The sequence below is a fragment of the Anopheles arabiensis genome, chromosome 2 (assembly GCF_016920715.1).
Source record: "Anopheles arabiensis isolate DONGOLA chromosome 2, AaraD3, whole genome shotgun sequence".
NCBI lineage: Eukaryota > Metazoa > Arthropoda > Insecta > Diptera > Culicidae > Anopheles > Anopheles arabiensis.
Genome location: NC_053517.1, coordinates 50,071,968 through 50,093,011, shown reverse-complemented (window position 1 = coordinate 50,093,011; position 21,044 = coordinate 50,071,968). Strand labels below are relative to the sequence as shown.

Genomic DNA, 21,044 nt, shown 5'->3' with positions numbered 1-21,044 from the left:
TTCAATCTGTCCATTGAGAACGTCATATGATCAAATTCTTAGAAAGCACATTTTGAATTACTTTAACTATTTTTACTGTTACAAATGCTATACTATAATAGCATAATAATATTTTAAAGTGTTTTCATGGTAACTTTACACAGTCGATTAAATACTTGCAGTTGTAGCGAAGGAAATAAAATCAACGACAAAATACACCATGAACCCACGAATAAACAAGATAAACCCAATAAATTGAAAATCCATTTAACAATCAACTACTCGAGTTCCACAGGAGGAATAAAGAGTTTTCCAGGGGCTTTCACAATATAGGGACACTTTTTTGAATCTTTCTCAAAGGAAATGAATTACGGAAAACTTTTTGAACCGAGCTTATTTGGAGTTCAATTGGAATTTCCAATGGGCTTTAAGAGAAATTCATGAAAGTGTCCCAAAATTATGAGAACCTCTGAAAACCCCTGTAAATATTACTTTTCATGTTGGTCGACAAACACAGGCAATAGTAGCATAATATTTAATTTCAAATCAAAGTTCGATTAAATAGGAGGATGCACAATTGCATTAATAATAACGTATATAAGAAATATAATAAGCTGTGATATACAAAGTATTAAAATTATTTTAAAATGTAAATTTGAGTTAGTATCTGTTCGGATAAGTTATTATAAATAGAAGCTTAACAACCTTGAACATGGATAGTTTGTATGAAGACGAGGGCCTATGCCTACGTAACTACCAACTCCCATAGCTTCGGATGATGAAAATTGCCTAGGGCGCATGAATGTTGCACCTCACTCAACCAGTGCATGTACTGTTCTTTGTTTGATTTATTTTTTAATATATGTTTTGCGTCATAATTTTATGCTTGTCAGTATATACACTTCAACTTCTATATGATGTAATTATTGGTATCAAGATAGTTACTAAGTTTCCCCCATTTCAATGTTGTTTTACTTTTGCTTTTGTGGTCAGCAAAGCACCTTGCCACTTTCTTCCTCGCCATAACCATTTCAGTATCGCTACTATCTAACGTTTCCTTTTGTAAAGTTTATACTAGTTGCTCTTTTGCTGACTTCGTGACGGGAACTTTATTCGTGTCGGGGAGTTGAACCCATAAGTTTACAAATCCCCACACCACACGACAAAATCAAAGGATCATGTTTGTGTCTCACAATTTTGGATAGGGTAGTAATAGCTTCATGATAATATAATATATTCTATTGGCAAATCACAAAACTATGTTTTAAAAATCACAAAGTTGAAAAAGAATTACACGAACCGTCAATCATATGACATAGCAACTATTTAAAACAGATTTTTTAGAACAAAGAAAACAACCTAATTTAAAACTTAAAAGGGTGGAAAGATATGGGAGAGTATCGTAATCCCAAAAGTAGAACAAAATTATTCCATTCAATTTGTTTACTTAAGGAGCGGTAGAAACTAACTAACGCGTTACACAAATTATGCCTCGAATCGCCGAACCCAGTTTTGATTGACAGAAACGTAAAGGTAAATATGGGTGCGATTATTTTGGATAGTTAATGTATCGCTCTTTGTTTGTATCTATATCAGAAAAGGAAACATCTTTACCCATTCATACTTTGCCACATTTACACACAATCACGCTCAAACATGCTTCATTCACACTATTGCCTCATCTTTTTGCATTGATATTTAAACAGTGAACTGCTACTAATCCTCCTCCCTCAAAAGAACGCTGGCATACGCTGCTAATTAATTCAATGTAACATTTTCAGTAACCTTTCCTCTTAACTCTAGCACATTGAAACTCTTGCGTTTTGCATGCATCCCCGCAGATCTACATGCATCTCTCCGTTGCACTGCGCCTTGTAAACCAATAATTCAGAAGCGTACATGAAAATCTGTGAAATCGACCTCGCGAATCATTCAAAAGTAATCGAAACTACAGCCACAACTCCATACATTCATTCCGTCTGTAGCTGCGCTGTAGTAACGGTTACTATGCTATTAGCGTGCAACACTCTAACGGTAACAATGCTCCAATTAATTTATTCTTTCACAACTACCTTGACTATCAATGTTATCGCATCAGTTCCACATTTATGTGACTTTTTGCTTTTGCTGTTAGAACCAATCGCTTTGCTTTATCTAGATGCCGGGATTTTCTAGAGGGTTTCTTCATTAGCTTAGCAATATTGGATTGTTCTTAGAGGTTGATGGTTCTCCCGAACGAGTTGTTGGCGACTACATTTACTATCTTTTAGGCGCGTGGCACATGTGCGAGCTACCACACTTTGCATCACACGTATTCAGTACTGATAATATAATTTTAGTGCATCACGCATTTGAACAGTACTTCTTTACGCGTAGCTGGCCTCCCTAATTGCTTTGCAAGTGCGCATTGTCTGGCACAAGCGAGGTGTTGTGGCAAAGTATCGGTGAACTGTTCTATTGAATAGCAAACATTGTGTACAAAACTGCATCAGCTTACCTTTGAGATGCAGGTTTGCCAATGATTGATCTCCTTCGCAATGCACCACGCAATGCACAATGTAATTCCTTTTTCGGGGAGGTTTTCTTGCGCCTAAGTATTAGCTGTTAAACGTAGGGCTAGATGCCACGACGGGTTGAATATGAGATTTTTTTTTCTGTTGGTTTGGATTTGTGTCATCTTTAGGTCTGTTTCCGCCCCAAGATTATTGACCCCTACAGTGATCTAGCGATACACTTACGAGCTTAGTTTTTGATTCCATCATCACCGAGGTTTAACGACTTTGGCTCTTTGAGTGGGCAATTAGCCACTGCAAAGTAATGTCGATGTTATCCTTTTCTTTGCAAGAAATACTATAACAACAGATCTCCCGATCTTGTATGCTAGACAAGTTCCTGGAATTATTTTAAGAAAAATATTTAACGAAGGGTTTTTTCAATTAATAAAACTAAGAAATGGGAATATAAAATGATCTTTCATCGTTGTAACAATACAAAAATGGGATGTTGTAAAAAGAAGACAAGACATGGACTGTTTTGATAGAGAATGTACATTCATAACAGAAATTTTATAATGTAAAGCTTTTAAAGAACAAACGGTAAGCAATACGAACGAAGAGATAATCTTACTCAACATCGTATCTCAGCTCAAGAACCAAATTTTCAAGTTTATTTAACAGTTTTGAGCCATTCAGCAGTATTTAAAAAGAGTCTCGTACAAAATTAAGAATGTGAAAACCGTCCCAAAAACGCTATATGTTCCAAAATTAGGAGGAAATTAAATATTGCACCAATCATCCCCATAAATAGTAAAAATAAGAAAACGTGAGATCTTTCTGCAATATTCTCGCCATTCATTTAATGAGCAAAATCATCCGGAATTTAGAATGCGCCTGGCATGTGGCCTGATATGGTGATATGTAGCCTTTAAGTGCTGATTGTGGTTATACGGCTTGTGTAACCATTTTATGGCAGATATCGCAACTCAGAAATAAATTAAATACATTAAATAAGCAATACTTTACTCACATTCGATCGATGAGTCCGGTTTCCTCTAATGCTCCTGGTATGTCTCGCTTGTTGCCGAGCACTAACACTGGAATACCGGCCAGCTGGGGTTTATCGAGCAGCGAGTGCAATTCGTTGCGTGAGGCTTCCATTTTATCCAAATCCGCGGCATCAACCATATACCTAAAACATGAAACCGTGCAAATTTAAGGAGGTGAGAAGATAAGTCTCACCGCTTGGCAACACGCACGCTCGGCAAAGGTACATACACGATTGCATTTACACCCCGGCAGTACCGCTCCCACATGGACCGGAATCGTGGCTGGCCTCCGATATCCCACACCTTGATCGTAACGTTTCCTTTCGTTACCTTGCGCATGTTGAACCCAACGGTCGGTATCATATCCTCACAGAACTGCCCAGACTGAAAGGGAAACAAAATAACAGATGCAATCAGAAAACAACAACACCAGGGCTTTCCGCTGAGATATTAATATGAACGTAAACGACACACTCGGTTAACTCTGATAAGCGAGCGAGTGGGGAGCCATCCGCACCACCCCACACGCCCCACCCGGGTTCGATGAACGCGTTAATCTGACGTCGAGCGAAAATATGTTATTCATGAAAATATTTTGACCTTCTCCTCCCCTCCTCCCTCAGCCACACTTCTTCACATTATTGTCGTTGCTTTCGCTGGTAAACATTCTCCACATAGCTGTACCAAAGGACGGAAAGCAACAATGTCCCCGCATCAACCAGCAGATGAAGATGACAGTCGCATTACGGAGTTTTCGGCAACCGGCAGAGGAAAACTCTGGCGACGAAGGCGCGTGCATCAGCATGGAAAAATAAATCGATAATTGACTGTGACGTTCGCTGCGACCAAAGTGTGTCATCTCGTCGAAACAGCGAGAGCCTCGAGCAACAACCACGACAGGCAACAAACAATTCACGGTTAATGCTTTCCGCTGATACCGCGTTTAGGGCATGGTAGCGTTGTGAGTCATCCTTGGTCACACATTTACCAGGGGCAATGCTGATAACGCATTAGGCGGGGCGAAGCGGGCGGCACTCGGGTGTGATGCGGGTGGGAGACGAGAAATCCGTCCATCGCTCATAGTTTCTTAATCATGGCGCAGTCGGGTGAGGCGGACACATACGCGCGGGTAGGCAGGTAGGCGGGTTGGAATCGGAACGAATTGGAAAGCAGCCAGCCAGACACTTACGGCGATTACGTTGACAAACGTTGTCTTGCCGGAATACTGCAACCCGACGAGAGTCAGCTCCATCTCCTCCTTCCAGAAGAGACTTTTGAACCAGTCCAGGATGCGATTTAGCAGGGCTAGCATTTTGCGATTTGTGTTTTTGCTCTTTCTAACTCACACACACACACAATACACACTCCAACTCCCGTTCGGGGCTTCTTCACGTCTTCCTGTGACTTTCTCCTGCTAGTGTATCCGCCCCGCACTAGCTCTCTGGCGGTGGAAGACGAGGTCGATGACAAAGATTGTTTGCAGCACCGCAAATTGTGTGTGTGAGTGTGTTTTTGGATTACTGCCGATCTACGCACAAAGGCACTTGCAGAAGGTGGCACCTGTTTCGATCGGGGAACATACACACACGCACACACAAGCACCGCACGAGAAAATACGCTTTTTATCGGTACGGCAGGCACAACATACGGAACCTCTTTTCGCGAAGCAGTCACATTCACCACACCGAAAATGCGGAGGACACTTTCTTTCCCGACAGAAAATCGCCTGAGCTGCGCCAACAAGATGCACCTTTTGGACACACAAAAAAAACTCTTGCTTGCTTTTGCACTATCACCTCCACAAGACATTCAGCATTGCTGTCAACAGCGTCAAGCAGTGAAACATTTCAAGTCCGCGTATTCAGCAGCTCCGACATTTTTTACGATAACAAACTTTTTGCACACATTTAAATCACGTGCTTCCATAAAATAAAAATTTTCGAAATATTCTTAATATTATAAAGCCGCATAATCGATTTAAAAACTTTGAATCAAGTCGAATTTTTTTCTGCAACACTTTGCGTGTGGGTGAAATATTTCACCCACCTGTCAAACGTGTCAGAGCAGAGTTGTGTACAACAATGCGTGTAGGTGTGTGCGTGCATGATTGGAAATGTTTTTCTTGCCGTTGTCATTTTCCGTAGCAGTGCGAAAAAATATTCCGTAATTTCCGTGCTACGGAAAGAAAGTTTTTAAGTGATCTAAGTGAATGTAAAGTGAACAACTTACTTGCTTACTCCTATCATAAAGCAATACGCCCACAATGCTACAAGCATGAGTCGCTAGCCGATAGTTATCGCATTCCCAATTGCTCCGACCGCCGATGCATGCTGGCAGCAATCTGTTGTGACACCCAGAGTTAGTTCTTTACCGTATAGTGAAAGCTGCCCAGCATAGATGGAAGCAATGGAAGCAGAAAACTCCAACAAATACCAGAAACTAGCCACCGAATACTCAAAAGTAAGTACAAGTGCTGGGAACGAGCCCTGCGGACGGTATTCCGCTAGTTTTCAACTCTCAGGGGGGCGTGTTATGAGGGTCGGCTATCAGCAAAGGGCGTCCTGTTAAAGCGGCACCAATTTAATCTGATTATCGTTCCGCCTGTTTACAGCTCCGTGCCCAAGCGAGCGTGCTGAAGCGGGCCGTTCTCGATGAACAGAACAAAAACTCTTCCCTGCGGGAATCTTTACGTCTGAAAGAGGCGACACTGCGAAAATCGGAACAGGAAGTGGACAGTTTGGGGTTCCGCAACAAGCAACTCGAACGGCGTGTTGCAGCATTGCAGGAAAATCTCGAGCACGAGCTGAAGAAAGTGTCAGGTGGCAAAACGCTAAAAACGAAATCATCCAACAACGACCTCAACGCTGTCGCGGGCACGGAAACAACGGGCGTGATCGCGGAAGAGCTGCAGAAAAAGATTCTCGAAAATGCACAGCTATCAAACAGCGTTGAAGATAAGAGCGCAGAGGTAAAGCAGTTACAAAATCGCATCGAAAGCCTCAACCGGGAGCTGCAGCAGCAGGCGACGGTGGAGCAAAAGCTGCGGAAAGAGCTCGAACTACTTACCGTACGGAACTCGGAGCTTGAATCTAAGGTTTCGGAAGCAGCAAGCACGGTTAGTGAACATGCAGTTCTTAGCATTTTTTAAGGTTTTTGATTTATATCGCTTTTCCATCTCAGATTGGAAGTGAAGATGGTTTGAGTGTTACGACGGATGTGGAAAACCATTTCAACCATTTCACGGCCAGCTCGAACAGTGCGTCCCAGGTGCAGAACAATGGCACCGTCAACACCACCAATAACAACAACAACAACACCACGGCTGGAACTCAGGACGATCGGGTTGTGTTTCTCGAAAAGGAGCTGAACCATTGGCGGGCCCAGTACGAGCTGCTGAAGATAGAAACCTCTAGTCACATACGAATAGTGCCAAAAGTAGCCGAGCAAAAGGAAGACATTTTCAGTCATGGGGCAGATGGCATCAATAGGTAAGCTTTCGTCAGTGATGGAATTACACGAACGTTGTTGAGATGAGAATCATTGCCGTTCCAGAACGCTGGAGGACAATCAACAGCAAAACGAAGTGCAAACACGAGAACAAAAGCTGACAGAGTGTTTTACGAAAAGCATCGAAGAATTGTTCCATGACAAATGTCGGGCTGAATCGAAACTTGCTTCACATTTCATTGAAGTGCGTAATTGAGCTTGTTTTTCGGATGTCGTGGCATTATTTTTTGAATACAAAATCTTTATCCCACAGTGTCAAAGACTGCAGACCCATTTGGATGTTTTAAAGAGTCGTCTAAAAGACCGGGAAGAGGCCAACAGAGAAGAGGAGCGTCGTTACCGTATCATCGAAGATGAATTGGTAAGTGAAGTGCTATACGATCGTAACCTTAGTTTAACACTCCGGCCGTTTTGCTCTGCTCCCGCACAGTCCCGCACGCGGCTCAACTACGAGGAACAAATCAGTGTCCTGACCGAGCAAGTGATAAGCCTAAGTGATCAGTTAGCCAAGGCCAAGTAGTGTCCCGAAAGCGGGCAAATCGAACGCACTCAGTCGTCTTTCCACTTTGTGTTGTAGCAACACACCCGAAGAGTTGTATCCAGTTCGCGGCGTGTGCTTCTCCCTGAAATGTGAATATCATTCTATACTCCTTCCGGTGCTAGAAGGAAAGTCGCATATACTCAAGTGTGTGTGTGCGCGCGCATTATGCAATAAGCTAGTAACGGCAACCCTGTCGAAACGTTTACTGGATGTGTAATAAATTCTTATAAAACAAAATAAGTTACTACTGATGTGCTTATCAAATTACAAAATCTTACATTTATTCATCATCCTCGATGCCGTACTTTTTCATTAGCTCCAGTTTTCGCTTTTTCAGCAGCGCCGCCTCAATGTCCTTCTGGCTGGGCACGGGCACGTGTGCCGTAAAGCGTGGCCCCAGCAATCCCATCGGGTCTTCCTTTGTTTGCTGTTCGGGGTCGCGCGTAATGTACGCATCCGACCCGTAGATGTCCGGTTCATCGTCATCCTTTTCGGCCGTTTTGCTTCCACCCTTTGCACTGTTCCACTCTTCCACTGCGCGTTGAATTGCAAGCTTCTCTGCCTTTTCCTCCAGCGGCAACAGGATACCGTCGTCGTCGTCCCGATAGCCGTAGTAGTCAGCGTCGATGTCCTTCATCAGTTCGGCGCGCGTTTTCTTCGGTGGCGGCGGAGGTTCTTGTTCGAACAGTTCCCGCACTCCCGGCAGATCCTTCGCAGCGCCGAAATATTTGTATCCCCGATTGCCCGGCACCTCGCGCCCCTCGGCATCGAACATCCGCGGACCGTAGCGCCGATAGTGTGGGCCACCGAGATCGGATATCTGATTTTCCCAGTGGCGTTTCTCGCGTAGCAGTTTGTTGATTTCATCGTTTAAATCACGGATACGAAATTCACCCAAACCGGCTGTTAGAAAAAAAAAAGCAGAAGCCGTATTTAACAACCTGTGGCATAACGTTGAGCCACGCTGTCAAGTTGACCCATACCGTTCTGAATTTGTGCTACTTTCTTCGATATCTCACGGATGATCTCCAGGCGCCACTTTTCGCACTGTCCCAAATCGCGACACTCGGAGGCAAGGTACGGACGCCGTTCCTGTTTTCCCGTTTCTGTTTCTTTTGCCGCCCGCCATCGAGCCAGTGTTGTCCTGCAACAAAAATGAAGCGTATATTGCGCATTGAAATTTGATTGAAATGAACACCCGCATGCGGGTACTTACATAGCCTTTTCCGCATTACGTGCCTGTATACAGAAAAATCGAAACGATTAATTAGTAACAATGCTAAAATGATTACATTTAGTCTTTCGCTTACCATTTTGCTGCGGCGTGCTGTTTGGTTGCTGAACGAGAAATGTAAACAAATTGATGCCCGCCGTTTGACAGCACCACCAGAGTGGCCAGATTGTTTTTGCGGTTTTCGGTAGGCGCATCAAAATTTTATCGGTAGTTTTCGGTAGGAGTTTAAGATTTTTCGGTAGTTTTCGGTAGGCTTTGAAGTGTTGAGCGGGGGGGGGGGGGGTTGCTGGAGATGGAAGCTAATCTGTGGATCAAGTGGAATCTAAAATATTGATTTCGTCGGACGCCGCATCCGATTTTATCTGTCAAACTAAATGTGTGGTTTTATGTAGGAACAATCTCAACTAAATTTTTCATAATCGTTATATTATTAAAATAATTCAAATAATCGCAATATGATACGAAAAAGCGTTTTACAGCACGTGCGATTAAATCGCATGCGATGGACAACAGACACGGGCCTTAGTTGTCTCTGTTGAACTTCTGGTTTTAGTTGCTAGTGATTTCCATATAGAGTTTTATACATAAAGTGATTTGGAAAATGGTTATATGATTTTTTGGTTAGTATTATGAAAAAATCTGTGATTTTCGGTAGGATAAATGGAAAATCGGTAGTTTTAGGGCGGTCATCTGTGAATCGGTAGGCATATAAAAAAATCGGTAGGAATACAGATAAATCGGTATTTCTGGTCACTCTGCTGACAGTTCCAAAATCTCTTGTTTTTTTTCGTGCCTCAACTTTCCGTACGCAATTTATTTACGTCGCTGGCGAGAGAGTAAATAAACAAGCGACGATCGATGGTGCGAGGTTACGCGAAGTGCTGTGCCGTGCGCTTTCAATTGAATTAAATTCATTTTTACTGCTACGGTGATACGCGGGGCGGATTTAGCTTTGCGATCGTTTCGCATCTAGCGGAAGCGGTTCTAGCGGTTCTGGCGAAAAGAGAAGGAAAAGGTGAGTGTGTAATCTTGGTCCCTGCGAGCAAACTTATCGACCGATGGCGCTTCGATCAGCTGATAAGTGATAACTCCAACCGTCGTGGTGGTTCGGGGAAGTTGCCGAGCCGAAGACGGTTGCGTATTGGAGAGTTGATGCTGCGAACAGCATTCTTACCGTGACCCGATGGAACTCGGACAATTCTGGAAAAGATCCCGAACGACGACGGCGACAACGGCGACGAAAAAAGCAGCTGGAGCAGCGACACCGTATCACGGCACCAAACCAGGCGTGTCCAGTGCGAGTGGGCGAGGCAACACGCGGAAAGATAAGCCGCGAGTGTAAGATAAACCTCAGCCCACCTCACAAGCGATTCCGAAATTTCTGACCGTGCAGTGTTAGTACGAGTGTGTCCCGGATGACGACCGCGGCGACGACGGCGACCGCGACGGTTACGATGGCAAACGGTACGATGCCAGACGGTGACGCGGCGATGGCAGCGAACGGTGCCATTAGCAAGATTTGTAGCGTTTGCGGGGACAAGGCGCTCGGTTACAACTTCAACGCGGTCACTTGCGAAAGCTGCAAGGCATTCTTCCGACGCAATGCCCTTTCCACGAAGGGGTTTACGTGTCCGTTCAACGAAAACTGCGACATCACCATCGTAACGCGCCGCTTCTGCCAAAAGTGTCGACTGGAGAAGTGTTTCCGAATCGGCATGAAGAAGGAGTACATCATGTCGGAGGAGGATAAGGTGCTGAAGCGCAAAAAGATCGAACAGAACCGGGCTAAAAAGAGACAAAGCAACGGGAGTGCATCCGAGGGATCTGCCTCCGTGGGTGACCGGGAAAGCACACCAGCCAGAACCAGTGTCCCTACAAAGATAAAGCGAGAGAAATCGTTGGAAACGTTCGACGGTGGAGACTGCTGGAACAACTCCTGCTCCTCCGAGTACACCCCGGCTGATGGACATCAGACGAATGGGCCGGGCAGCTCGTCGACGATGCTTACATCGAGCACGATATTAGAGGCACCCTCCAACTCCTCCAACCAATCGATGCTATCCACTGGCACATCGAATGACTACAGTCGGATCGCCTCGCCCTCCGAACTAAGCAGTACGCCCAGCTCATCGGCGTATAATCCGCACGGTTCTCTTTCCTCAGAAGCTGAACTGCTTTCGTCGGCAGTCGCCTGTCTGCAGTCATCGGCTGGTGCATCGAAACCAAACGAAATGCAGCCATCCCAATCGAACAGCCAGACGGCAGGAGGCGAAGAGCGTCTGCCGCTCGTTACGATCAATTCCAGCGCCGAAGACATCGTGAATCGCATCGTCAACTATCCGACGCGAGCAAGTCAAACGATTGCATCGCTAATGAAGACCCCCAAGGATGCGGTGTTCATAATGTCCAAAATAATCAACTCCCAGTGTGATGCGCTGAAGCTGATAAGCCATTTCATAACTGCACCTGGTGATGCGTTGCAGATTATTAGCAAAATTATGAACTCTCCGCTGGACGCGCTGACGGTTTTTGCCCAGTTTATGAGCTCCCCGACGGATGCGCTGCAGCTGATCGGAAAGATCGTCAGTTCTCCGGCCGATGTGCTGCAGTTTATGCAGCAGCTAATGAACCAGCCGGAAGATGCACTGCAGGTGATGAATAAATTCATGAGCTCGCCAGCCGAAGCACTGCAAATGATAAACAAGATGATGAATCATTCCGACATCGTGAAAACGATCAAAGAAGCGGCCGATACATCCCAGAAAGATGACGATGATCAGCAGCATCAGCAGCAGCATCAACAGCAACAACAACAGCCATCACCAACACAGCAACAGCAGCTGCAGCAGCAACAACTATCGGCATTGCAGCCGCATCAAGCTACGCAACCCCAAACATCACAGCAATTTCACCAAACGACTACACCCATTGAATCGCCCCAGGTTGATTCTCCGGCAACCGATCAACATCAAATGATTCGCTCCCTGATGCAAGAGTCAACGATCGGGCCGGAACCGATGGGAACGATCAGTGCCGCTGGTTCACCTTCTTCCACGTCCAACTACGAGCCGCCCTACACGTCGATGCTCGATCCGCTGCTTTCAAGCACGACGACCTCTCTAGTACATTCCCACACTTACCATCACAACCATCAGCTGCACCAAATGAGCACCGCCATACAGCCAGCGTCGCCCAGCTGCTCCAGCGACATAGCGGATGTGGTATTTGCGGCATCGTCCACCTTCGGTCACGATCCACCGATAATCGTGCCGCCCACAGACGATTTGGGCATATTTCAGGACATTGAAGCAAAACCGATCATGCCCCATACCCTCGAATCGGTCCTGATGCAAGCGATCAAGTTGGAGTATGAAGGATACAACAGTAGCCCGATCGGTTCGAGCTCAAGTCAGCAGTCCACCGTACATCACCCGCCGGTCGGTAGTAATAGTATCGAGCTAAACGACGCTGAAAGGGCCAAACTGAACGAGCTGATTGTGGCCAATAAAGCGCTGTACGCACCGGTAGATGACGATCTGGCATCGCTCATCTCGGACGACTGTCGGATAAAGGTGAGTTGGTGGTATGATGAAGGCTTTTGAGCGAGCGCGCGTGATCGTTAATAGACAACGCAAAGTTCTTCCATTGTAGCTCTAATTTGCTATAGCATAAACATATCCTTATGAACCTTTGAACAATTTTGTTTGAATAAATTTAGCATACAGCTTGAAGCTGACCATTTAATGTCTGGTGTTAAGCTTTTCCTTTCGATCACTTACCTTCACTTTCGGTTCATTACATTTTCCTTTCGGGCTAACGGTTGAACGAGTTTCAATTGTTCCCGCATTTTATTATCCTTGCCATTTGGATGCCTCAACAGTTTTATTGCCTCGTTCTAACTTATCACACAACAAATCATGGGCCGATTATGAGTGGCTACGGGAGGTTTGGGGTATCGATCGAACAGGGGGTAGCAATAGAGCACGGAATGTCCGGCGGCGGCCTATGGACAGCTGATAAGGAAGGGCAACCGACTGATTAGCGATAATCGATGCAGCACACCTGTTCCACCAGTGTACCGAAAATGTACTTGAAACGGTTGGCATGGCTCGTTTTCTCCTTTTTGTTTTGTATTTTTGTTACGTATTTGTATTTTGGTCGAAATGTCCCCAGATTAAGACACATGCTCGTGTGCAGGGCTGCGATAAAAAGTCGAGGTGGCTGTGTGGACGTTGACGTTTAAAGGTTTGCACGAAAGCTCGAACGATTAGTCATTACATTGATGCAACCGCTGAGATTAAATGTGTATTTATCTTGCTTTTTTGTTGTTATTTTTTTGTCTCATTACAGTCCAATCAAACGCAGCAAGATCCACAACTGCTAAAAGTGATAAACTTAACCGCCATTGCCATTCGACGACTGATTAAGATGTCTAAAAAGATCAGCGCATTCAAGAACATGTGCCAGGAGGATCAGTTAGCGCTGCTGAAGGGAGGCTGCACCGAGATGATGATTCTGCGTTCCGCAATGCAGTACGATTGTGATAGGGCTACATGGAAGGTAATAATACGGTTAGGTGTTAGAATAGGTCGTAATAGTTTGTAATGTTTTAAACGTTGAAATGTATCTTATTTCACTTTTAGATACCTCACAGCCAGGAGGAAATGTCCAACATACGGGCGGATGTGCTCAAGCTTGCCAAAGGTAATGTGTACCAGGAGCATGAACGTTTCATACGCACGTTCGACAAGAAGTGGCGCTCGGACGAGAACATTATTTTAATAATGTGTGCCATAACGCTGTTCTCGCCGGATCGCCCCAAAACGATACATTCGGACGTGATCAAACTAGAACAGGTGTGTAGTCATTGTTTTTGCTATCCATCAAACAACGTTGCAGTTAATGTAATGGCATTTGTACTTTACAGAATTCTTACTACTATTTGCTACGCCGATACTTGGAAAGTATCTATCCTGGTTGTGAGGCACGCTCGGTATTTCTGAAGCTGATGCAGAAAATATCGGAACTGCATTTTTTGAATGATGAAATTATCAGCGTTTACTTGAATGTGAATCCATCGGAGGTGGAACCATTGCTGCGAGAAATATTTGACCTAAAGGTGCACTAAATCGAAAGTCCACTGTTGGAAGCATGTTTTTTTTTGTTAAGATGAATAGTTTTGTACACGTCTCTATCGTACAATTAATGTGACCAATACTAAATTTATCACTCCCGTAACTCTAGATTGTGCAATATGTGAAATTTCAAATCGTTTCTTAAATTAAGCTTTTATTTTGCTAACAAAATTGTTTATACATGTAGACATCAAACGAATAGTTATCAAAATTTTCAATATCTAGTTATGTTGTAATCGTTCAAGTTGTTAGTTACCAGAGATAGAATAGCGAATAGCGCGGAAAGTTCTCATTATTTTTCTTTAGCAAAACAACTGTTAGGCCTGGCAACCCGTTTTCCAGCGAGCTAGCATTATTTGAATTTGCTTTATCCACAACAGGATATTCAGTCGTACGAAAGGGAAATCGATTCGAATATGAATCACGTTCGGCCTGTTGAAGACGGTACGTTTACAATCAAACCAAAAATAGGATTGCATGACGAAAAGAGCAAATTGCATATACATTGCTAGAGAATATTGTAAATGCACGAGAGGCACGCCTATAATTAAACTAGTGAATCAGTTCCGATAGTGTGATACAATGTATACTGTTTGCTGCTATGCCTGGTCCTTAGCAGCGTATTTTATTGTAGTAACAGTCTTAATCACCGACGACCGGTACAACCGTTTACTTTGCGGTTAAAATTTCGATTTTAACTGCTTCAAACATGGGTCAGTCGGATAGAAGAAGCAACATTCGCTTACTTCTATGAACAGTATGTGGCAACACCCATCCTCCAGCTATAAGAGACAGAGTATAACATGCAGTTACAAATATTGGCCTTAAAGATTTGTGATGAAGCAGCCTTAGCTAGTGACAAAAGGGTAGTAATCTAACAGTTATGAAGCTCGTCGCGGACTGTGGGCGTACGTAGATGTTCGTGCGATGAATAAGTGCCAGTCAGACGGAAACCGATCATCGTACTACGTACGCGTAAACACGTACGCTCAGTGCGATGCAAAACATTACCGGTAGGTAAATCCGGAATCAAACCACAGATAGTTCAAATTACAATTAAAAAGATGAAGAAGCGTAGCTTCGTATTTTATTTCCTAAGTATTGCATATTTGTAAAGTGTTGCGTGCAGTGAAACCGTACAAGTTATAGCTTTCGTTTCTCTATTTGTCTTATTTACGTTCATCCAGTGTAATTGTATGCTATGAGTGTATTGTTTTTTGCTTTTAATTTAATTAAATATATAACTGTGAGAAAACTACAACAGTTTACGTGTATTCTCTTTATAATCTTCATCACTCGAGCAATGACACATTTAACACCACAAATTACCTGGCGCCTCCATCACAGAACTTTATTACGTTGGTTGCCATACTGGTGCATCTTTAAAACAAACGTCTTTTACGTACACTCGTGCAAAGAATCTCCAGCCTCCAGTTTCATTAGTCAACCCACTTTCGCAATATTGTTGTACCAGAATTATACTCATATTGAATGGTGGTGCCAATTCGTAGGGTTATGCCTTCCACCGTCGTTAGCCAACTGGCCCTGTAACCACCATGATTACGAGCATGCACGCCAGAGCATATGCATACCAATCATGTTTACTTGCCAGACAAGTGAAAATGCCTGTGCCGGAAGCGGTTCGAGACATAAAACCCTTATCAAAGACGACATTGTTCATAATGCGATTATGCTTGTACAGGCAGCACCAAGGGCGGGGACCTTTTGATGTTTGGCAAACGTCATGCTCGGTGAAACCTGCATAGACGCTGCCAGCGGGATACTTGTTGAGTGGGAAAGTGTTTCTTTTTCTCTCTCGTGTTCTCTCCCTGCCTCTTTCCCTTCCTTTCCATTCATTTTCATCTGGAAAGCTCGGGTTCTGGTAAATGTTACAAGTGCGAACAGTAAGTAACAGTGAACGGTGTTCTGGTGTTTTGTTTCTATGTAAAACAAGCTTGCTCAATGTAACGTCTCTAACAATGTAAGCGCAAAGAATTAAGAAAAAAGGCTCAAATTAAACAGCTAATCCGTCGGAGTGTTTTCATTCGTGTTAAGTGATGATTTATGAGCCGTGTTGCTGTTATGTATGGTATTTATGCTTCTGGCTTCTGAATAGAATTTATTTATTAGTTCACCCATTCCACCAAAGACAATAAAATGTACGGGCAAAGCCATATTCATGGGTTAACTACCGATGATACCACTTCGAACCTCTCTCTCTCTTTCTCTCTCTCTCTCTCTCTCTCTCTCTCTCTCTCTCTCTCTCTCTCTCTTTCTCTCTCTCTCTCTGCACCATGTCTATTGCTGGCAAAGCTTTAACATAATTCTTGCAAATAATAATCCAACCCCTACAGCGTGATACATTTACATATCATTTATTCATTCGTTCTCGAAAGCTCATCCTACGCGAACCAACACGGATTAACGGGCTTCATTTACACCTGGCACCAACCAAGGCCTCAAGACTGTGTTTGTCGACAATTTTTACTACACCTCACCTAATCAAGATTGATTACCGTGTAACAAAATCTTGCCCACTCAGAATCGCTTCTTACCGACACCTCACCGGTGAATAGGGCTCAAAAGCAGCTTTTATTCCCGCCTTGCCCTTTTTTATACCCACAGCATCTTTGATAGCTTGGGTCGTAGTGAGTTGTTGGCATAACTCGGGCGAAAGTGCTGCTGCTGCTGCTGCACGGTAAGAACATTAAGCCGTACCGGCAACCTTGGGCCGAGTGGAAGGATGAACTCGCATACTGCGGGATGCCAAGTTGCACTGCCAATGCCAGCTGTATATACAATCGTCGATTCACACGCTACCGGTTGTCGGTGTGGGCGATATCCGTTTGTACCGTAGTCGGGGCCGTAAGTCAGAGCAAGAAACAACGATAAATTATGTGCGCCAGACGATGGGAGACGACGATTTGCCCACGGGAGGGGGGAAAAGTATCGTACACGGTGCGGAAACGAACGAACCGGCTTACGGCAACGCACATTTTCACCGCACGCTACCGCTCCTTCCCCGGGAGAATGTAAGCTTCTCATGTGAAATGCAAAAATTGGCAAAATATTTTCATTCGCAACGCAAAGAGATGCCCGGTTTTTGTGTTGCTGCTGGCACTCCTGTGGGATGGATCCGGAACGGCACCAACGGCGTTGCATTCCCAAGAACGGCGAAGGACTCACAATACAAAACGGTTTAAGATGGTAGAGCGGTGTACGACGACAGTGGCTTGGCTTATCCTTGAGGATGCTAAAATCAAGTGCCTTCCAGCACCCAGGCACTCTATGGCACATGTATTGTGCGGCGAAATGGAAAGATTTAACGATATTTGGTGCTACGTTTCGCATTGTGTCGCGGACAAAGTGAGCTTCAACGACCCACTTTTTGGTGGGTGATTGATGCAATGCATAATGCGGTGCAGTGTTGCTTGCCCTAAGCAAATGCAATATTTACACTATTCATTCCTTTCCGTTGTAAAGTGTCTTGCACCTTCCTATCATTAAAATACTTTCAAAAGCAGCAAACATGACTAAAAGCTGAACATAAACAGTGCTGTTCGTGCACCAAATGGCTCATTGCACTTGCAATGTTATCCTATTTATAAAATGCATTACCAAACCATTCGCTTCGCCTCCCATCCTATTTTGTACACCTTGTACCTCTCCCACCAGCCCCACCCAAATTAATGACAGGCTCGTATAACAATCCATCATAAAAGCATCATTACAGGGTTGCCATTTGACAGGAAATGGCATTTACACTGGCCAATGCACCATTCATCCCTCCCTCGGGGTGGGGCTCGTTTCTTTTATGGACCGACATGCGCGCGGGCTTTAAAAAACACACACACACACAATCAAGCGCATTATTTCCGGCAAACGAACCATGGCAAGCTTCCCGTGGCACAAATTTGGCCAAACAGACACACACACACAGAGACACCTAACCTTCCGGTGTCGGTCTTGTTCGGTGTTGTGGACGCGGCAGGTCCGCTGTGACATAAATAAAATTTCGTGACCGTCCATGTGCATCCACACTAAAATGATGGTCCGGCGGATGCCTGGGGATGCCTGATGGACATGCACACACGTGGGATGGGATGGGATCCTGCCCTGCCCCAACAGCTTGAGTGGCGCACTACTGCTGCACGTGGAGTGCAATAATTTAATGTCACATCACGTTCCGTTGACACCCGGGTGGCGTGCCGTTGAGGGGAAAAGGAAAAAGCGGTGTAAAAGAATCGGTGGACACTGTGGGGAGGGGCAGGGAATTGGAGGAACAGAGCATTTGCCATCAGCTTTGAGCTGCACCAAGCACATTAGTCAAAGTGTTGGACGAACGATATGATGATCTACATTTTAATGCAATTCTATCTAGATCCGCACACTCGGGACGGGATGATAAACGTGGGCGGAGTGCACCACGTTGCCTGCTTGGCCAGCTGGACAAAGAATTGCAAAATGACGCATCATGATATTTTTTTTTTGTTTACTATACTTGAATATGCAATAATAATCGACCATACATGTTTGAAAAGAGATAATTGTATTGTTAAGCAGCGGGAATTGTTGCTTTACTAAATCGAGAAACTAGAGCACTTTCTACTAAGTGAACCTACTACAAATTATTCCCGGTAGTGAATCAATTTGTTCCAACTCAAACTACCAACAAACAACACTGTGCGCATTGACCTAAGAAGAAAAAAAAACCTGTCTCCAGCCCCGCAGCGTCTAATCGAGAAGGCGTCAGGAATTCATCAGCAAGATTGTTCAACCTTCGAAGCCATTCGCCCCCTCGCCCTCACCTCCTGAAGTGCTCTTCATTTTTGCCGATGCTCGATGGCTACCGTGACCATGTGGCCTGGCTGGTGGCCGGGTCGAATACATAATACCGTTTGGCATTCATCATATGCTACCAAACTGATGTGATACCATTGCCCGAGGCATACTTTGTGCGATAAATTTCAGCCACATTTACCGAACGATGTCGGCATGCGGAACTGGCCATGATGATGATGATGGTGATGGTGATGATCTTCAAACGTGCACGGGATACCGTTGCTGGGGATTAGCAAATGTAATTAGTTTTACGAAATATTCCAACCACTCCACAGTGTTTCCGGGGGGAGAGATGTGCCCCCCCCCCCCCCCGATGCTTGTCGGCTTAAGTTGAGAAGGTGTTTTTTCGAACGTTTTTTCCACATTTCCGAATGGGAATCATTCTTGTTGCTGTTGTTTGACTCATTTTTGTTTTCTGCCAACGGCCTAATACATCCCCTCGCATGACGTACGCTGGGATGCCATGGCCAAATATTAAACGATCCTGGGAGTTTTTGCTCTACCAGCTGAGGCTAAGGTAGGGTGGAGCTCCATCCAGAATTCAAACAGAGCGCTGAATTATGCGTAGCTGTGAAACAACACATCAGCGTACAGCGTTCGAGCACGGGAAAGCGACGGGAGGCGAGCTAAATGTTCCATGTAGGAACACATTAACCCGCAGCTACAGCAGCAGGGTTGCGAAACCAGCGGGACACGCACTCATACAACCACCGGAGCGGTTTCTGCTTTCTGCCTGGTGCTTTTACCGGCCGAGTTTTTCATTTTCGGCGAGAGATTAAATGAAAATAAATGCATCTAATGTTTCTAATTATACGGGTCGTGGCTGGTTGCTCGGCGTTGCTTTGCGTTGGTGAAAAATGTCTGTATCCCCGCAAATTCATGCTTACAACCCTCCCCCGGGGGAGAAAACTGCCAAAGCTTTGAATTTTTCAGACAGATTTTAACATTTTTTGCACGAGTTTCCACGAAACAGGGCGTTACTTTGTGGCACAAAGGGATGAATTTGCAGCAAGTCTAGGGGTAGCGTTATAGATGTGCGAAGCGTGGATGAAATGTAAAACTTTCTTCTTGTTTTGGGCTGTAGTGGCTTTCGGTATTCATATTGGTTAAGTGCCCCATAGCAATGACAGACTATTCTAGCTTTTAAGATAAAATTGGCTTCTTTTTATGTTTTTTCTACAGTAGACTAATTGCTTTAACACTTTGACCGCCAGCCTGACGTCACAGTTTTTGAGTGAGCACGTAGCGCATGGCAAGAGAGCGATGAGAGCGACAGTTTCTCGTGCGATTGTTATCACTCTTTTGTTTCATTGCGATAAGCGGCGTAGCACATGTCGTTCTCGTTCTCTCTTTCCTACCTCATTCGTTATCAAGAGAATTGGTGAGCGTCAGATACAGAGCTGAGCGGTGAACAAAGCCGTCATGCGAATTTATATGACACGGCGCTTAAAGTGTTAAATAGATGTGTTGTTTCTACTAATTGAAACATTCCATAATTTTATTAAAAATTGAAAGCATACTTTCATAACCATGACATAACATGCTACATAATTTAATAAAAAACTTTCATAATCAAGTCACGTACTCAATAAAACCAGGAAGCTTTATCGTAGCTTTTTCTGCCCCCTTTTTTTAATTAGTCTTTGCGTCACATAACTGTCGTCGTTGGGTTTCCGTACTGAGCAATGAAGGCTTTTAATGCATTTACACATTCGGATGGTAACCCGACTCGACCAAAGTGGGTAATGTAATTACCTCTAATATATGTAAAAATTACAGTCGCTAATATTTGAGGATTGTTGCAATGATCAGACATAAATTATAGATCTTTTACGATACATGCCACCCGCCTGATATTTAAACGTTCTTTTGGATTTACCACAGATAATCACCCTTCATATACGGAGCATAACTCACCCGCAATCCTATATCCCCGTGTTCCCGTCGCTTCGTCATTTCGACGCACTAGGTATGCAAGCAAAGGTCCACTTTTGTCCTGTCTACATCATTTTAACACCTTTTTCAATTTGTTCGACTTTGACCTTCCCTTCTCAAGCTTCCGCTTCCGTGCTCGTTCCGCTTTTCAGTCCCACAATTTTGTCCTTTTTATTTAATCCTTCTCTCCTCTCGCGGGCAATCGGATATTATCGCCTAGCACTTTATTATAGTATTGTATATGAAGTCATATATCACGCATTATCATAATTAGTGAGACACATACTTTTGTTTATATATTTTTTTATATGAAAACGTAAAATTCTG

General features: G+C 44.3%; 4 protein-coding genes across 4 annotated transcripts; 2 read left to right on the top strand and 2 right to left on the bottom strand.

Annotated features, from left to right (window-relative positions):
• Positions 1-809: 809 nt before the first annotated feature.
• On the bottom strand, positions 810-5,319 carry LOC120894700 (ADP-ribosylation factor-like protein 8). Its single transcript, XM_040297455.1, has 4 exons — positions 4,713-5,319; positions 3,753-3,907; positions 3,505-3,666; positions 810-2,871 (listed from the first exon to the last, which is right to left on the bottom strand). The coding sequence occupies exons 1-4, from the start codon at positions 4,833-4,835 to the stop codon at positions 2,751-2,753; spliced, it is 561 nt and encodes a 186-aa protein (XP_040153389.1). The 5' UTR covers positions 4,836-5,319; the 3' UTR covers positions 810-2,750.
• Positions 5,320-5,620: 301 nt separating this feature from the next.
• LOC120896101 (myosin-13) lies at positions 5,621-7,835 on the top strand. Its single transcript, XM_040299959.1, has 6 exons — positions 5,621-5,983; positions 6,135-6,638; positions 6,704-7,011; positions 7,076-7,214; positions 7,284-7,391; positions 7,461-7,835. Exons 1-6 carry the CDS (start codon positions 5,921-5,923, stop codon positions 7,548-7,550), a joined length of 1,212 nt encoding a protein of 403 aa, XP_040155893.1. The 5' UTR covers positions 5,621-5,920; the 3' UTR covers positions 7,551-7,835.
• On the bottom strand, positions 7,825-8,972 carry LOC120896102 (pre-mRNA-splicing factor ISY1 homolog). The gene is made up of 4 exons (XM_040299960.1): positions 8,882-8,972; positions 8,788-8,810; positions 8,555-8,715; positions 7,825-8,474 (listed from the first exon to the last, which is right to left on the bottom strand). Exons 1-4 carry the CDS (start codon positions 8,882-8,884, stop codon positions 7,852-7,854), a joined length of 810 nt encoding a protein of 269 aa, XP_040155894.1. The 5' UTR covers positions 8,885-8,972; the 3' UTR covers positions 7,825-7,851.
• Positions 8,973-9,595: 623 nt separating this feature from the next.
• LOC120895479 (nuclear hormone receptor HR96) lies at positions 9,596-14,043 on the top strand. The gene is made up of 4 exons (XM_040298919.1): positions 9,596-12,377; positions 13,156-13,365; positions 13,449-13,661; positions 13,733-14,043. The coding sequence occupies exons 1-4, from the start codon at positions 10,221-10,223 to the stop codon at positions 13,931-13,933; spliced, it is 2,781 nt and encodes a 926-aa protein (XP_040154853.1). The 5' UTR covers positions 9,596-10,220; the 3' UTR covers positions 13,934-14,043.
• The last annotated feature ends 7,001 nt before the right edge of the window (positions 14,044-21,044 follow it).

Excerpts from the sequence above, each read along its gene's own strand:
- LOC120896102 (XM_040299960.1), bottom strand. Across the intron at positions 8,716-8,787 it reads CGTAATGCGGAAAAGGCTAT|GACAACACTGGCTCGATGGC; the intron begins GTAAGTACCCGC and ends TTTTTGTTGCAG. Across the intron at positions 8,475-8,554 it reads AGTAGCACAAATTCAGAACG|CCGGTTTGGGTGAATTTCGT; the intron begins GTATGGGTCAAC and ends TTTTTCTAACAG.
- LOC120895479 (XM_040298919.1), top strand. The coding sequence starts at position 10,221 with ATGACGACCGCGGCGACGACGGCGACCGCGACGGTTACGATGGCAAAC. Across the intron at positions 13,366-13,448 it reads GTGATAGGGCTACATGGAAG|ATACCTCACAGCCAGGAGGA; the intron begins GTAATAATACGG and ends TTTCACTTTTAG. Across the intron at positions 13,662-13,732 it reads ACGTGATCAAACTAGAACAG|AATTCTTACTACTATTTGCT; the intron begins GTGTGTAGTCAT and ends TGTACTTTACAG.
- LOC120894700 (XM_040297455.1), bottom strand. The coding sequence starts at position 4,835 with ATGCTAGCCCTGCTAAATCGCATCCTGGACTGGTTCAAAAGTCTCTTC. Across the intron at positions 3,908-4,712 it reads CGTTTGTCAACGTAATCGCC|TCTGGGCAGTTCTGTGAGGA; the intron begins GTAAGTGTCTGG and ends TTTCCCTTTCAG. Across the intron at positions 3,667-3,752 it reads CGGGGTGTAAATGCAATCGT|GTATATGGTTGATGCCGCGG; the intron begins GTATGTACCTTT and ends TTCATGTTTTAG.
- LOC120896101 (XM_040299959.1), top strand. The coding sequence starts at position 5,921 with ATGGAAGCAATGGAAGCAGAAAACTCCAACAAATACCAGAAACTAGCC. Across the intron at positions 5,984-6,134 it reads TAGCCACCGAATACTCAAAA|CTCCGTGCCCAAGCGAGCGT; the intron begins GTAAGTACAAGT and ends GCCTGTTTACAG. Across the intron at positions 7,012-7,075 it reads GGGGCAGATGGCATCAATAG|AACGCTGGAGGACAATCAAC; the intron begins GTAAGCTTTCGT and ends TTGCCGTTCCAG.